The sequence below is a fragment of the Electrophorus electricus genome, chromosome 18 (genome assembly GCF_041902795.1).
Source record: "Electrophorus electricus isolate QZ-2024a chromosome 18, ASM4190279v1, whole genome shotgun sequence".
Lineage (NCBI taxonomy): Eukaryota > Metazoa > Chordata > Actinopteri > Gymnotiformes > Gymnotidae > Electrophorus > Electrophorus electricus.
In genome coordinates this window covers 5,105,637-5,122,998 of record NC_137514.1, presented here as the reverse complement: position 1 = coordinate 5,122,998, position 17,362 = coordinate 5,105,637, and the positions used below count along the sequence as shown (strand labels likewise).

The 17,362-nt window shown below is 43.2% G+C and overlaps 2 protein-coding genes across 4 annotated transcripts; one reads left to right on the top strand and one right to left on the bottom strand.

Annotated features, from left to right (window-relative positions):
- Positions 1 to 1,561: 1,561 nt before the first annotated feature.
- rab1aa (RAB1A, member RAS oncogene family a) lies at positions 1,562 to 7,979 on the bottom strand. Of its 3 annotated transcripts, XM_081701708.1 has the most exons (7): positions 7,797 to 7,938; positions 6,936 to 6,997; positions 5,957 to 6,029; positions 5,419 to 5,514; positions 4,958 to 5,053; positions 4,022 to 4,153; positions 1,562 to 3,374 (listed from the first exon to the last, which is right to left on the bottom strand). In XM_081701708.1, the coding sequence occupies exons 4-7, from the start codon at positions 5,506 to 5,508 to the stop codon at positions 3,177 to 3,179; spliced, it is 516 nt and encodes a 171-aa protein (XP_081557834.1). In that variant the 5' UTR covers positions 5,509 to 5,514; positions 5,957 to 6,029; positions 6,936 to 6,997; positions 7,797 to 7,938; the 3' UTR covers positions 1,562 to 3,176. The 3 variants fall into 3 exon arrangements, with proteins under 3 accessions (XP_081557834.1, XP_026887316.2, XP_081557835.1); XM_027031515.3 differs by lacking the exon at positions 6,936 to 6,997 and having other exon boundaries at positions 7,797 to 7,979; XM_081701709.1 differs by lacking the exons at positions 5,957 to 6,029; positions 6,936 to 6,997 and having other exon boundaries at positions 7,797 to 7,955.
- A 3,581-nt stretch (positions 7,980 to 11,560) lies between these two features.
- Positions 11,561 to 14,892, top strand: mb (myoglobin). Its single transcript, XM_027031513.3, has 4 exons — positions 11,561 to 11,718; positions 12,744 to 12,829; positions 13,461 to 13,680; positions 14,002 to 14,892. The coding sequence occupies exons 2-4, from the start codon at positions 12,747 to 12,749 to the stop codon at positions 14,140 to 14,142; spliced, it is 444 nt and encodes a 147-aa protein (XP_026887314.2). The 5' UTR covers positions 11,561 to 11,718; positions 12,744 to 12,746; the 3' UTR covers positions 14,143 to 14,892.
- The last annotated feature ends 2,470 nt before the right edge of the window (positions 14,893 to 17,362 follow it).

Below are 17,362 nucleotides of genomic sequence, written 5' to 3'. Positions count from 1 at the left end.
GCATTAAGCACCTGTTTCTTTGTGCTGTGTTATGAGTATGTGTGAGGGACTCTTCAACACTAACACGTATGTCTGCTGTGTGTGTGTGTGTGTGTGTGTGTGAAGGACCTTTTAACTTTAACCTGTATGTCTGCTGTGTTTGTGTGCTGTGTGTATGTGTGAGTGACCCTTAACATGTATGTCTGCTGTGTGTGTGTGTGTGTGCGCGCGCGCATGTTTGTGTGTTGTGATTACATGTGAGGGACACTAACACTAACACAAATATTCCTGTGTGTGTGAGGAACCCTTCAATACTAATACATATCTCTGCTCTGTGTGTGTTGGGGGGGGGGGGGGGGGGGGGTGTCTATGCTGTACTCATGATTACAGCAGAATTGATCAGACTTGTGTTCAACTGGCCTGTGCAGAAAACAGCCAGCCAGTTCTACACATTCACAAATCACTGTATGACTAAACTTACTTAATGTAAGTTAACACACTGTAGCATTGTCTAAAAGGAATATATTCATGTTTCCAGTGATATATATATATATATATATATATATATATATATATAGAGAGAGAGAGAGAGAGAGAGAGAGAGAGAGAGAAAGAGAGAGAGAGTTTGTCAGGCAGACAGGTAGACAACCATGCATTTTTAAAAGATTATTGAAACTACAAGCTTTAATTAATGAAGCTTTACAGTCAGGTCAGATAAGTTCAGGTGAGCTAATACAGTTCACTCACACACGTAGTCAGCTAAACCGGTATTATCTTGATGAGCAGATTCAACTCTGAGCTTTCGATGAAAGAACGACATCCTGTTAAACAGTGCTTGTGTCTGTTGGCCAACAGCGTCCTATTCAACAACCTGTTTTGTTGAATAGCGGGGTGTTTTTGTCACGACCCAACACTGCCAACAGCGCCCTCTGGTGGTCATATATATGCAATAGCTTTAACACCATTAGGTTGGTCGAACTCAACAACCTTTGTCGTTCAGGCAGGTGTGTCTGTGATTTCTCGACGTCAGCAAACAGAATCCTTTCGTGGTTATTAAACCAGGAACCCCGTCTCACTGGTTAACCAACATTATAAAGACCGTAAAGTATTAGCGATGTTGTAGTTGGCCTATTGGTACCAAGCGTGTTATTTTATGCATGTTTATCTATTTTACTGGGTTAATGCACCAATAAAGTATTACCAATATTATAAAGACCATAAAGTATTACCAAGGCTATAATAATGTGTTGTTGTAGTGCTACTTATTTATTTATCCGTATTATAGTTAATATCCCCCAATAATGGTTAAGCTGAAGGGTTTTAAAATGTTTTTAAAATAATTGCATTAGTCGATTCTGTGGCCTAGACCACTAGTCAGCTTCTAGTCACCAGTGTATGTTCTGACTTGTTCTTGGCTAAGGGGTGAGAAACTATTTTCATTTTTAGTTTTATCCATTTATCTCTATTCACCGCATTCACTTTGGACTTTCTCATGAGCAGCCTTGCTGTTTTTTGATATAAATGGAACAACAGGAAGATGGCAGACTCTTGGACTGTTAGAAGCTTACACATACAGAACACAACCAATTAAAAACATTTTAATTAATGTTTACAGAATATTTAAGCTAAAAAAGGTCAAAAGAATTAAAGAAAGAATAAAGAAGGAGTGTGGGCAAAGGGGTTGACCGCCGTTTCCCAAAAAATTATCTTAAAGTTTGAAAAATTACCCATGATGATGTAATTTTCTTTCTGAACCCTTCCAGTTCCTCTCTGTGGCATGAGGAAATAATTTACACCTACATACATATTTAATCTTCATTATATACTCGAACACACACCTATAGGACATATTATTGAGAAAATCAGATTGTGCGTGTGTATATAATTATTTATACACACACAAAGAAAGAATCATTTCCTTAATATGTCCTATAGACATCTGTGTTAAAAAATAAAAGGAACATTTTTCAATGAATGTACATGCTAAAGGCACACAAAGGAATATTTTAGCGCACCTTTAAAGGTTTACTGATTAATACAGACAAACTTAATTTTGGAAAATGAGATTTGCAGTTAAATACAGTATATGTAAGGCCGATCCATGAGAAAACCAAACAACTGGCTCACACCAATAAATGTTCTAGGTTTCATAATACAGGGACAGGAATGTGAATAACATGTTAAACTCTGTTGGGACGAGTTGAGAGGCGTGTAATTCACAACACAGATTAATGGCTTCTTAAGAAAACTGGCTTCCCGAGGCAGTGCAGCGGTCGAAGTTCTCAGCCCAGCCTGCAGGTCCCTACACCCAACACATCATTCGTTTGATTTACTGATTCTTCTCATTATGGCTTCTGACGAGCGTTAGTCACACAGTCAGCCTTCGCTAGCTTCTAGTCACCTGGTCCAGGTGAGCGGTGGGGTGGAGAATCCAGACACGACAGCAGCGAGGTCGAGTTCTTGTCCTGGGGCGACCCACACTGCGCCAGCATCCACAGCCACGCACGGCTGATGGGGCTGGTTAGCCAATCATGAAACACTGACCCATGCCAGGAGTGTCACTGGGAAGCATATCTAGACAGTTCAGAAGCTTGACTGCATGTCCCCACACCACTGAGCCATCCTCCGCACCATGAAAAACACCCTGAAACAAAAACAAATCCAGCCAAAAGACAAAAGCCACCTCTCAAATGGAAGAGACAAACCACCACTGCAGCTGCAGGGAGAGAAAGAGAATGAGTGGAAAGTGTCCCAGCACGCTCCATGCGGTCTCCATTATACCACCGTTCCCCTCTCCATGCTTCTACCCAGCTGCCCAGCTGTGACGGGCAGCCTGTACAGTTCTGTCACCTGATTGCTTCCCAAGCGTGTAAGACAGTCAAGATGCTTAGTAATTTCTCCCAGTCTTGAAAAAAATGGTAGCCCCGTCTTACATGGACAGGAAACGTTGGAAACGTGCATGCATGATAGCGTCAGACAATGCTCATCATTCTAAAGATAAGGTCACCCATTCAGTCTCATTTACTTTACGCTCATTTACATTTTACACCCATTCTGCCTCATTTACACACACACACACACACACACACACACACACACACACGTACATTCCTTGTCCATCAACTCTGTCATATAGTGCTATGCAACATCACTATTATTCTCTTGGGTGTGTGTGTGTTTGAGAAGCTGATAAAGCCTCAGCAGCACCCCCTGGTGGAGCTTTTGACTGGCGTGCTCTTGATCTTGACTTTGGATTTGTCATTGCCTCCGGTGCCGTCACCTGGACCCATTCTCTTCTTGATCTCTGCTGCCATGGTCATGAAGGCCTGCTCCACGTTTATGGAGTTCTTAGCACTCGCCTCGAGGAACGGGATGTCCAGTGAGTCTGCAAAATCCTGAGAGAGGGAGACAAAAATGTTAGGCCAATGCTGCAAGAGAAAATGAATGAGAGAGAGAGAGAGAGAGAGAGAGAGAGAGAGAGAGAGAGAGAGAGACAAAAAGACTGGGATAGTGCTGCATCTCAACAACCACACAGAATGGCAAGAGACTGCAGCAAATGGCTTCCACTCTTGGAAGGTCTTTAATTCTTCCGGAGCTCATACACAACGTTTACATTTACATTCAAGGCATTTGGCAGACGCTCTTAGTCAGAGCGACTTACAAATGCGCTTTGTCATTTACTCCTAGAATACATCCTAGTACAGTACAGTAGGTTAGAGCCCAATATACCAATGAGCTAGAATACCGTAGAAATACAGGGATCAATGCTGATGCCTAGAAGTACACAATACTTCTATCTGAAACAATGATAAGTGCAATAAACAACTAGAGATTGTTAGTCAACATCGGTGCAATAAACAAGACCCTACATTAAGTACTAGTTGCAGTTAGTCAATATAGGAGCAGGGTTAGTGGTCATTTAAATACTCCACAAATAGATGGGTCTTCAGTCTGCGTTTGAAGACGGCAGCGGATTTCGCTGTCCGGACAGCAAGCAGAAGGTCGTTCCACCGCATGGCTCTAGAAGACCCAGGCGTCTAACCTGTGCCGTTTTGTTGTTCACGACCTTCTTGTTGGTCAGGTCGCTCTTGTTCCCCACAAGGAGCTTGTTCACATTCTTGCTGGCGTAACGGTCTATCTCCTGAAGCCACTGCTTCACGTTGGTAAAGGTCTCCTGAGCACACAGCATTACATAACTACATCTGTTCTAAACAAACATACACGTGCACACGCACACATTTGTCCACTGGGGTGAAAAATAATGGTGGTAATAAATAATAAAATGTTTAAGTAAATTTAGCAAAGTCTATATGATATAAAGTATCATAATTTGGTAGCAACCAGCAATTTTTTTTCCTGTTTGGACAGAGCACTCTCAACCATTTCACTGCGAGTTATACTGTGTATGACTATGTATGTGACGAATAAACCAAACTTGAAACTTGAATTAGTGTCACACATTTAAGGATCTTATCAACTTCCAGAGAAGAGTGTGTCTCAACACTGGCTGTCTAACTCTTTCCCCATCTGCTGAGGTGCAGAGAGCCTCTCCTTTAAACAAGACACTTCGGTTACCAACTTTCCATGGAAAAAAATGGTAAACGGTGGCATTGTGATAGATTTACAGCTCCTGTAGCTTAGCTGGTAAAGCAGGTATGGCAAGGGGTTGGTAACGTCAAGAGAATAGCTTTCAGTTCCAGGTAAACCCAAGACAGTCGTTCTGACGAATGATGTCGCTCTAGATACCAACTGCTGCAAGTGTAATTTATATTCACTGCCTACAAATCAGCTAGACACATGACAAGAAACAGGGACCCCCAAAATGGTAAGGTCTGTTTTTTTTTCAGCAGAAAAAGTGTGGAAAAAGCTTTTCTGTCTGCATTTGCTTCTAAGTGAGCCACCTGGCATCTGTGGGCTCCTAGTCTCTATCTCTGAGCAGCACGGTGGCACTGACGCAGTAGCAGCGCCAGCGACTCACCTGGTCTGTGACGTCATAAACCACGATGATTCCGTGGGCTCCCCGGTAGTAGCTGGAGGTGATGGTACGGAAGCGCTCCTGGCCTGCCGTGTCCCACTGAACAGCACGTGCACGCAAGCACGTGCGCACACACATACACACATACAGAGATCAACACAAGTCCAGCAACCCACTGTTGCCCTGCCACTCACACAGGCAAGTTTAAATTTAAGGCATCATCACTCTAGTGAAAATGAAAAAAAAAAACGCTTTTACACGATTTACAAAGCAAAGAAATGTATTAAAGGCATTCACCATAAGGGATGGTTTGTATTACGGGTTATGGCTAGTCTCTGTAGCTGTTGAATGAAATGGCAGTATCATCAGTGCGCTCCCCCACACATGCCACTAGCAGGTCTCAGTAAATGCAGGACTCACAATCTGTAACATGATGTCTCAAAATCAGTGGTTTGACGACTTACAATCTGCAGTTTGATGGTCTTGCCATCCAGATCTATTGTTCTGATTTTGAAGTCCACGCCGATCGTGCTGATATAGCTTTCGGTGTACATGTCGTCCTGGTCAGAGAGGGAGACAGAGAGACAGGGAAGATCACTCTGCTGTCCCTACGCAATGGCTGGACAGGTGGGCTGTCGGGCAACAGCTGTTATTTCACTCCAGATGGACACCAGTGAGAAGCTGCTCGCGAGCTCGTGCCTGCTTATCAGGTGTGACTAAAAAAAGGAGTCTTGAGGATGGAAAATGAATTCCTAACGCTCATAATCCTTTCACTTCTGCGGCAGTTGCATCAGGTTAATTAGTGGACTCTTGCTCTTAACATGCTTGTAGGGAAATCGACTCCTTTAACAGTGCTTTTCTGTACTTTTGCCTCAGCAGTAGAAATATATGGATTAAACACTCAACAAATTCTACTCTAAATGTAAAAAAAAAAACGAAAAAAAACCCAACGTAATTTCCTAATTAAGTTGTAGTTCTGTGAGGTGTTTGATGGTCACTCACTGCAAAACGGAGGAGAAGGCAAGACTTGCCAACCCCCGAGTCTCCGATCAGCAGCAGTTTAAACAGATAGTCACTGCAAGAGACAGACACACGGATCAGACCACGGCAATCAAATCTGACAAGGAATAAATCAACCTGGGGGGGGGGTTGTCTGGGGAGAGTTTAGAAAAGCAACACTTGTGCTGGTGACTTTTGAGAACAGAACTCTTGCTGCTGCTGATATTAATGCTGATTATTAATTTTTATTTTGAAATTGGCAAAGAATTCTGCTTAGCACCTACCACTACACCTCAAAAAAACCCACAACAACAACAAAACAAAACAGACAGGGGCCGGTTGGCCTGCATGTCATACAATGGCTGCTCATTGTCAAAGCAGTTGGGTTTTTTTTGGCCACAGTGAAAACCAGATTCTCTGTAAACAAACAAATCTGGTTTGGAGGATGGTAAAGATACTGGCCTGCTAATGATGGAAAAGCCTGCTTACCTTGGCTGAGGCCAGCTTATTCATGAGCCTGTCTGCACCATCACCATCCGCACGCTACCCCACCTACCTAGCACTACTGCAGCCTCCTCTCACCCCCTTCATCGATCATCTATCAGGTTAAGAGAAACATAATGCTGCCCGGCTAAAGTAATGCAATGTATCATACATTTCCCCCTTCGTAAATCTCAATAGGACAGCTAATTAAGCAGACCTGATCAAACGATAGGAAGGATAACGTAACAGTAAGGCATCCTCCACACACAATGGCTCTGATGCTCATTAATCTATTATAATAGTGCTTTTCTTTACAATCCATTACATTTGGTGATGATCAGCAGGTAATACTATAGCAAGTACATGCTTTGGAGTAAGTACCAAAAAAAGCAAAATATCAAGCACTGAGGTCTGTGAGCAATAGTCTAGCTAGAAAGCAGCTGTTTGTGTCGTTTGACTCAATTGTGTTTGTCTGACAACTGCAGGGAGAAACACCTACTTTCAGTCTCCTTGTTAAAGACTGAAAATCTTGTAGTTCTTTTATATCTGTTGTTGATCGATCTGAATGAAAATACAAAGTGACGCGATCAATCAGATGGACAGGCGGTCTCTCCTTGTTACATGAAACTACGATTAGATTTTACCATCTGAACACACACAACACTGAACACAGTTGCATAGATAAATCATATAATCAACACGGTAACAGTTTTAGCATTTGTTTTTTAATATTTAGAAAACGTCAAGGCCCAGTAAAGAGTTTAACATAAAAACGACATTTCAGAAGACCTAGCAAAGGTAATGTAACCCTGGTAACTGAGGATAGCTAGAGCTAATAAACAATCCTCAGTTTATTGGCCCGTCCAGCCTCTTTGGGAAGCAGCTAGGAGTAGAAATTTAGAGATTCTTCACTGCTGTCGACGGCTCTACAGCTAGCCAAGTTAATTAACTAGCTAGATAGCCAAGTTAGCTAATTAACCAACAGGTGTATAGCAAAACAAAGTTAGTTTCCATTCAGCTGTTAGTTAGCTTACTTAACCACCAAGATAGTCATTGTAGCTAGCAACAGTGGTAGCAAAGCCAACATCCTAGCTACTCTCAGTTTGAACAGAAAGTTAGCTAGGTTAACCTGCATAACCTCCGAAAAATTAAACTTTCTCGAGTAACCACGAAGTTAGCGACGGTTAAACAGGTTGGCAAATCTCCCGCCGGTGTCCAAGCCTGCTTAGCAAGGGCGTTATCCAGTTGGACACTTTAAACGGACTACAGCACGACACTGCTGTCAACGTCGCGTCTAAAGCTAGTGTTCTGTTTACATTACCCACCTAGCTTTAGCCAACTATCCAGTAACTCAACTTACTATTCGGGATTCATTGTTGAGATCACCCGGGGAAGTTTGAGTAGATTTGGTGACTTCCTTTCCACGAAAATGTCGAATTCTTCTGTCTTTTTGATATTAATTGTCGTAGTATGTTTTTTCCCGAGCCGGGTGAACTGGTATTCTGCTGTCAGAATATGATAACGATAACTGTTGTGAAGTTTCAACAATCTTACACATCAAAATAACTCAAGTCATTGTTCTAAAAGACCTGCCAAAATAAGAGTTTCAAAACAACGTTTCAAGTGTACTTGTAGAATATCAAATTACAAAAGAATAAAATTGAGTTTAGCTATAATAATTACGAAGCTAATAAGCTAATTGTAGACTTTATCTAGAGCGGTAAAAAAAAAAACCTTTAAAGTTATATTTGATTTGCTACACGTTGCACTCTTGTCAAAACATCTATATCAGCTTTTTTGTTTAAATGTCGACAAATAATTTGCAAAACTTCGCAGCGGAGACTGCAATGGTTTATTTACACTCGTATTTGACTTTTTTTTTTATCTCTTCAGATCGACTGTGGTCAATTGCAGCTAGCTTCACGAAGTTATCTTGCCACCGTGGCTTCTCCACAGACGTCAATATCAACTCCAAAACAAACGGCTGAACCTTCGTTGAAAAATTTATCAACGTTTATGTATTCTGAGCATGACATAGCGTGTTTGAAATGGCCTATTGTCTTAAACTAGGAACATAATTTAACGTACTGTGATATTCTTCAAACAATCTTCCCTAGAGGGCGCCAAAATAAAGACTATTCTTAGAGTACAGAGACCCCTGCACCGTTCAGAATATAAACTAGGCGCTTGTAGCGAGGGAAAAAAATAATAGATGAAAAGAAAATGCGTTTTTAACAGGAAACGATGAGCTTGGCTAATGCAGAAGGCTTTCTACAATTCTGTTGTCACAACCCCCCACCCCCGACATCCGAGCTGTACTGATTACTCGGGAAGGTCATTGAGGAAATGGGGAAAGAGATCAAAGACAAATTTGTAACTTAAGGAACGTGTGATAGAGTGTGGCATAAAAATTAAGAGCTCACATATAGACGAAGAGCATTAATTGGACCAACACACACACACACACACACACACACACACACACACACACACAAAACACAGGTAAAGTGCAACACTGTTTGTGCACGTAGGCTCTCTTACTGTGTCTCTGTTATCATTGTGCCTTCATCACTCCCAGAATAATTTAACCAACTTGGTAATGGAGGGAGTGCCGTCATTCTGCCAAATGCCATCTCCAGTGACCTGCTCTGGAGTCTGGGAGCCTGGGGCTCTCGCTCTCTCTCTCTTTCTCTTTTTTCTCCCACTCCTCTCTTTCTCTACCTCTTTTCCCTCTGCTTCTCTTTATCTTTTCTCTAGTTCATTCCCCTCCTCTATTTCTTTCACTCTTTCTCTTCCCCTGCCTCTCAAGTGACACAGAGAGACTTTGAGGCCCCTCTGTGTGGAAATGCTACCATTCCACCAACACTCCTCCTGTTGTGCATTCTACCCATAGTGCATTCTGTTATTGAATAATGAAGTGTGTGTGTGTGTGTGTGTGCGTGCGTGTGTGTGTGTGCGTGCGTGCGTGTGCGTGTGTGTGCGGCCGTGCGTGCGGTACAAAAGGTTTAGATTGCGTACATTACAGTATGCGCATACAGCTTTGAGTTTAAAATCAATGTTCGTATTAATACTTTTAACTGAGATAAAAAGAGGATAATAGACATTTCAATCTACATGCACAGTACACGATGCTACAAATAAGTGCTAAACTACACTATACATATGCAGGTCTTTTACATGAGCGCAGGTCAGGTCTGTTCAGGCCCTTCAGAGGCACACTACATGTGGCTAGCAGAGCTCGATCTCTCGTCGCTTTCTCACTGTCACAATCTAGTAGCTGAAGTGGCTGTTTTTGCCCTTCTTTGTCCTGTCCTGTGTTTGTCTTGTCTTATCTTTGTCCTGTCCTGCGCCTGTTCTCCGGACAGAAATGCTCTGCTGTTCAGGCACGTGCACACGCTCAAATGCACATGACTGCGTTGAGACTTGTGACGACCTTAAAATAAGCATGACCTTGTGCGTCTTTAAGCCAAACTCCAGCCTAAAAGGTCTTTGAACAGAGGTCTATTCTTAGCCGTTGCTAAATCACCGCTAAGCTTCATCCTGAAGCTAAGCTCTGACATAAGCAAAGGCACAAAAATGTTTTAAATCATAAAGACTATTTTGGTTTTAACCCCATTTTTACAGCTGAGGCCCAGCACCACATTCTGGTATAATGTAATGCGCAAGTTGGTATCCTTGAGAGGTCATCTGTTGCACCAGGAACCCCACAGAACAACAGCCAACATTTACTATTATAAATAGACCTGTCTGCTGATCTGACCACACACAGGGAGAATCCCGGGGGGGGGGGGGAGTGTGTAAAAAAGCTTTGAATGTGAAGAAAGGAGTGAAAATGACTATACAGAAATAAAGCTGCTGAAACAGATGACAATAGAATAAGTCTATTGTACATGGGGGCTTTATGATTAAGATGACATGCGTGAACAGGCCTCTGAGATTGCTGCTTATTGTCCCTGCAGAACTTGTCCAGGCCTACTCTGCAGCTTTTGGGAATGGAATGCGAGTGCAGGAATGGTCGAAGGTCAGCGGGTGGCTAAGGCTCAATTTTACCTCCAAATAATTTTGAAAGCTACTGCACTAGTTATTCGATGACCCTTGGGCATAAAATATTTTTCCCCCCAGTCAGTCCAGTTGGAGGTGATTTATTGGAGGGGTCCCATTTCCAAAGTGACTGTGTGTATGTGTGTGTGTGTGTGATCATTGTCTCCTTGCTACTGTTTTTCTCATCAGTGTGTTTGATAGTTTTTTTCCTCCCCTTCTTGGTTTGTTTTCTCTCCATCACAATGCAGCGAGACCTTTGTTTGTGTAAACGAACTGAATGGAGACCACTCAAACGGAATAAACCCATTAAACAACCCCTCCTCACTCAGGACGGAGCGCAGCAGGACGGCTGATGTCAGCCTGGCCCGGAGAACAACAGGACAGAGCAAGGAGCAGGGTGCACGTCGCTGCCGTGTTCCTCTGCTCCCGATACAACACATCAGAGAAGGTGAGCTCATCACCTGAGGCCCAGCCAGCCGGCATGAGGGCAGGTGCTCCAGTTCCTGCAGGTGCGCGACATCTCTGGGCATGCATGCTGCTTGCCCTCAATCGTATGAAACGCCGTATCAGATAGATAGAGAAAGTGGACGGATAGAGAAAGTGGACAGGCTGCCCTGGCAGGACGCCAGCACGCTATCAGAACACAGCAAACTTTGCTACATGGCTGCATGACTCGAGCTGTGCGCACGGGAGCGGATGAGAGACTGCCAGAGAGAGGGCAGAGGCACACGGGACACGTGCGGAGCAGGAAAACGGTGGCGAGAGAATCGCGGAGAGGAAAGCACGAGCGCGAGTGTGTGCTGGAAAAAGTCAACAGGGAGGGCGGAACGACACAAAAGTAGGAGAGCGCGAACAAGAGAGAGGATAAAAAAGAGGGCATGGGTGTGTGTGCAAGGCAGAAAGGAAGGGTGGATCCAAAAAGTAGAGGAGAGAAGAAGAATGGGGGTGTGAGGATGAAAAAGTGTACGTGCGAAAAAGAGAGGGAATTAGAAATAGTTTGACAGAGCGAGACAGGGAGGGAAGGATAGCAGCATGGGGTAAGGCGGGGGTGAGGGGGCGGAGCTAACATTTAGACTAAGAGCGAGCATGTTTGATTGACAGGTGAGGGGGGTATAATTTCACCAAAGGCAAGTATATAAGTTGAAGTCAGGAGTCCCATGCATTACAGAATAAATCTGAAGAGCCTTGGGAACCATCTATTCGTAACCAGCCGTCTAAGAAGACCTTGAGACTCCAGTAAGGTATGGCACAGTGCTTGAGTGTGTGCAATGATGCTGTTTTTGGCTATCTCACATTCTTTTTATGTGTCTGCACTCAAAGATACCTTTTGCAAATTGCGCTCGCATTAATATTTATTGTGATGTTTTGAACAAACCAAAAAGATACAGTTCAAATATTTATTGATTAGTAAATTGTAATTAATCATTAAGAATATCACAAAATCACAAAAAACATTTTAAGTATGCATTGTAATTTGCACGTCACTACTGACCTTCTCAATAAAATGCATTACAGGATAAAAAGAATTTAAACTGAACCGTTAAGACTTTCCTTGCCGGTTACATATAATATGCTGAGCATATGTGGCATATGTGTGTGAACGTGCGTGGAGAGGGTGTGTGTGATCCTAATGCATCTGGTTTATATTGGAGTGGGACATGGAAAAGTGAGAATATGGGAGCAAGAGTGTGTGTGTGTGTGTGTGTGTGTGTGTGTGTGTGTGGGGGGTGGGTGGGTGGGTATGTGGGACGGAGAGAGGGTATTTTTTTTTAATCCCCAAGGGCATTCTGTCCCTTCTGACCTTGCAAAAAAAAATCTTCAAAGAGAAAAAAAACTTTAAACATGATTTCTTTTACAAAACATTTAACATATCTTGAATGAGTTATTATATTTTATATACAACTTTTAAGTTGAAAGTTGGAAAAGTTGACTGAATACTGTGAAATAAAACTAATGTTGCACGTATCCTGAAGAGGCCAAGGCAGACAAACTGAGGAGGCAAAATTATAGGCTTTATGTTTAATTTCATGTTTGCACACTGAAGAAGTAATTGACTGTGTGCTGTGTAAGAACCTCGAGGCTCCATCCGGAGTTGCAGTGCACTGGAGTGTCACAGCAAGCACAGGAGCTGCGGTTTGACCTTTCAGACCTTTGTTTTCCGGCTCTGGGTTAATATTACGCTCAGGGCCGCGCATGTGCGCACACTCACACACATGCGCCTAGGGAGAGATATGCACTGGAGCCACTGTGTTTCCTCTCCACACAGACAATGTCTGACTACGACCTGATTCTGAAGTGCTGGCCACCCGTGGAAGCCGACTACACTGGTTACGGAGGAGCAGTTCTGGGCCGGTCAGTATCGCACCGAACAGGACAACTTTCATTTACAGCACTCCCGAGGACCAGGGTACTGCGGAGCTTTAGTGGGGAAGTAGTCTGGTTCGATGACTAAAGCAGACTGAATTTGGCTGTTCTTGGAAAACACCAGAATTCTGGTTCTGGTTCTGGTTCTCCAGCCGTCTACCTGCCTTTTAACTCACTTTGTCTTTTTTTCGTTTTTGCCCTAGCTCTAAGTGAAGAAGTAACAGGATGCTGGAGCAGACTGAACTCACCACATGGACAATAGGCTCTTTATTTCTTCCCTGTCTCTCTCTCTCTCTCTCTCTCTCTCTCTCTCTCTCGCTCTTTCGCTCTCTCTGTCCCCTGAAAGCAGCACAGGTCATCTAGCCAGTGAAGATCCCAGTCTTGATAATGAAGCCTTTCTCTCATTCCCTGCAGTGCTTTCCCTCCCAGTGTGGCAAAATGACACTAATTTCCGTTCAGTACATATACACATTTATTATTCTGTTGTTTACTACATAAATATTATCTATTATCTGTATTTGTAATCCATCTATTTTAGTGCAGTATAGTATTATAGCATTGTGGTATAGCATTGAATTAAGAGTTATTTCTCTCTCTCTCTTTCTCTCTCTCTCTTCAGTCTGTTTGTCGAACATCCTGACACCATCAAGTTCTTCCCTAAGTTCGCGAATATCCCACGCGGTAGCCTGGCGGGGCATCCTGACGTAGCGGCCCACGGAGCCACTGTGCTGAAGAAGGTAGCCGAGCTGGTCAAAACCAAGGGGAACCACACCGGTATCCTCAAGACTCTCGCCACCAGCCACGCCAACCAGCACAAGATCCCCATTATCAACTTCAAGGTGCCGCTCCTGTCTCTGCTTCCTTTATCCCTCTCGTTCTCTTCGCTATCGTTTAACACTCCTTTATCTACTTATTACCCCTTATTACATGTCTGCGGGAGCGAAAGGGTCTGTGATAAACTGCGCACACGATAAGCGCTCTATAAGCATTCCCTTACTTGTTGGCTGTGAGCCACTGCGCCCCCTACAGGGCCTCACACAGACTGCTTTGACTAACCGTGTAGCTTGGCAGAAATGGAAGATGATTGCGTTCAGTAGAAAGCTTGATTTTATTCTCAGACCCTAAAGGAAACACGTGAATGTTTTTTGTGACCCCCCCAGCTGCTCAGCGAGTGCCTGTGCGTTGTGATGAAAGAGAAGGCAGGAGCTGATGCTGCTACCCAGGATGCCCTCAGGAGAGTGCTCAGCTGTGTCACCAGCGAGGTTGATGGATTTTACAAGGAGTTGGGCTACGCTGGTTAGGCGGATCCCGACTCGTCGAACCCCTGCCCTAGCCGGGGTAAAGCTATAATGCTTTTATATAGACAATGGGAGTACACTATAATCAAAGTACCATTTTTACTGTCTTTGTGAGGACGCTATGTGTAAGGTCTAGTATCTGTGGAAAGTTATTCATAATCAGCTATGCCCTAAAAAATCAGTAAAGGAATGACGACGCTAACATGAACAGAACCTGAGCCACGAGGTTATCGTTAATGAGGCCTGTACGTGACATGAATTACTTAGCTATGTGTGTCTTTACTGTGACAAGAATGAAAAAGTGGTGGTGGGTTTGAGGGTGATGTTTTTTTAAACACCTGTGCATGTGATGTCATCAAATTGGTGACCCTCTTAGTCTCTGTTAGGGTCTCAGGATGATTTGCCGGCCCAAACTACCCATAATCCTCCCCACACACCAGTCACTCTGACGGATCAGGCCACCGAGATGGTCACTGAGTCACATATGCCATATGTGACTGCATGTACCAATGCTGTGGTCTGAGAAGTTGTTGAAATAAAAGTTGGTGAAGACCTGCTGAATGTGGAGTCACTGCGGGCTCCTTCAGAGTGCCTGTGGTGTGTTTAGTCCAAGCACAGCTATGCTGTCCCTCAAGCATCTGTCTGTCCCATTAGCGCCATTAATCCGTAACTTGCTTTGAAAAAAAAATCTAATCGCTTTGTTTGACTGTTTGACTCAATCGCTGATCAGTAATAAAGCCTTTCCTTTACTGACGTACTGACTCAGGCTGCCTTTTGTTCTTTATCAGTCTAGTTGTACAACAGCATCACATTACCGCCTTAATTTATGATAAAACATTTAGATAAATACAGTGGAACTGGAAAGCTACAGTTAAAGCTACAGACATCCCAAAGCTAAACTACAATGTACTTTTGCACTGAGCTAATATAAAAGGTGTGATTCAATGAAAAGAATTTTCAACGCTGTTAACTTTTCTTAAGTTATAGTTCGAGCGAGACATATTTATCCTGAACCAACACCTCATGATGACATCAGCGAGTGACTTGTGTTTAAGGTGGCCTTGAAACAGAGCCAGTAAACATTGCTCAAGTTAGCTCAGTGGTACCTTAAGTGCTACCTTAAACTAGACCAGAAATGACCTAACTGATCTATTAAACCTGCCTCATAATTTTGAAAAACAAATAAAACAAGAACGGACAGAAAACTGACAAATAAAACAAGCGCGGAGAAATTAGACAAGATTGCCAGTGGCAACCATGAAAAAAAGGCAAACAAAGAAAAGTGCTCCCTTCAACAACAAAAACAACAGTAGCCGCTAGCTGTGTGTGTGCGTGTGTGCATATGCAACCAGTTTATTACCATGGCGAAATACTTTGGGTAAAGTTCAAAATTGACCACATTTCTGTCTCACTCAGACATGCATGCATGCAGGCACAGACAGACACACACACATATTTTATTCATGTCATGCTTCTTTCCATGCTTCTTATCACTGTAGCGGACGTGACTACAGGCACAGCACTGAGTGTTTTTTGTTTTTTTTTTCTGACGAGACCCCACCCCCCCAAGCCCAAACCCCACCCCCGTAACCCGTGACAACTACTGGAGGACATCTGTAACTGCAGCTCCTCGCTTGCCTCAGCCAGTACCTGTCCTCAAAATGACCCTCAGTGCGACCCTGACATTCGTCCTCAACCAATCGCAAACCATTTGCTCCGGCACCATGGGATAAAGTTGCTGATGTCCTTTAATGGTTCTTGGACTGAGCTGGCTGGAGGCCTTTCCCCTTTGTTAAGTCAGTGATGTTAAAGTATAGAGGAAAGGTGACCATGTCCCTTAAGCATTTACCCACACCAACACGAACTGGCTCACTTATCCCAGGCCACTGCAGACGTGACGATTCTCTCTATTCATGTTGACGCTACCCCTATCTTGGCCAATACATTCACCTCCCTTTATTTTTCCCCTCCAAAAGAATAGATGTTTTTTCATGGTCAAAGAATAACAACAACAGCAACAAAAAAAAACCCAAAAACAAATCGCAAACTCCTCACTTCTGTAAAAGTCTCCATGGTTAATTCCTTACAGACACACACACACACACACGCACACACATACACGAGCATGCACTGTTATTACTATCATTACAAGGTTTTTCCAGTGACTTGTGCATTACTGTAAATGACAAGTCTATGCTTCTGTCTACGCCTACGTCTCAACTCTAACATTTACTTCAGAATAAAAGTTAAAAAAAAAGGACAGGAAAACCTTCAGTTTGTCAGACATTTTTCAGTAATCCTGTGGACATCTGGGTTTTTGGTATTCACAAATAAGTAGAAACTGGTCCACAGACAGTTCCACCATCCCCCTTCAAACACAAACCCCCCACCCACCCACCTCAAAACCCCTGGCCAAATGCTCTGCAGCTGTCAGAGACTTTTGTGTGGAGTTCTGTTCTGGTGTGTGAACTCTGTCACTCTTCGACCTGCCCAATCAGCTTGTTCCTGGCCAAACTGGGACAAGTTTACGATGGTAACCCAAATCTCACAACTGGAGTCCTGTGGAGTGCTGGGCTGAGACAGCGCTACCCGCCCTACAAGGCATGTGGGCCCAGAGGAGCTGTGTCCGGAACGCTGGCCATACAATGGTCAAATACTCGACTTGTCATTTACCCAAACTGGGTGAGAATTGGGTTGCATAAGTGATTCTGAAGGGTCACATGATGAGGAAGGTCAAGAGACCATCGTCTCAACAACGGCTCATTATATGTTTCCTGAGTGGCTGGCTGGCAAAACGGTGATGACGTCCTCGAGCTTGTTGTCAGCTGATCACTATATAGAATACCACAACTGTCAGTTTAAGATTGATATTAATCTATTTGACTGCGGCTCTTAGTTCCCATTATTTCTATATAACACCTCCCTAAATTAGCATATAGAGTACACTACCAGAAACCTGTTCTATCTATTTAATAATTATTAATTTAATTAACATTTATTATTAAGTATTAAGCCTATTTTTGTCACTTACTTGTGAAATGTTAATGAATTACTAACCTTTTTAACATATGAGTGACATGGTACCCAACAAATAACCCTTACTGTGGTAATTTATGACCATTGCTATTTGTCTATGTATATTTTTAACGTGAGTGTCCTGAAATTGTCTTAGATTGTCTTAGATTACACTGTAGTAATGATATCTATCTTTGGTTTGCAATAA

Coding starts and splice junctions, on each gene's coding strand:
- rab1aa (XM_027031515.3), bottom strand. Junction 5,054..5,418: donor AGACCATCAAACTGCAGATT/GTAAGTCGTCAA, acceptor CGTGCTGTTCAG/TGGGACACGGCAGGCCAGGA. Junction 4,154..4,957: donor TTTATGACGTCACAGACCAG/GTGAGTCGCTGG, acceptor CTGTGTGCTCAG/GAGACCTTTACCAACGTGAA.
- mb (XM_027031513.3), top strand. CDS start 12,747: ATGTCTGACTACGACCTGATTCTGAAGTGCTGGCCACCCGTGGAAGCC. Junction 12,830..13,460: donor GGAGGAGCAGTTCTGGGCCG/GTCAGTATCGCA, acceptor CTCTCTCTTCAG/TCTGTTTGTCGAACATCCTG. Junction 13,681..14,001: donor TCCCCATTATCAACTTCAAG/GTGCCGCTCCTG, acceptor TGACCCCCCCAG/CTGCTCAGCGAGTGCCTGTG.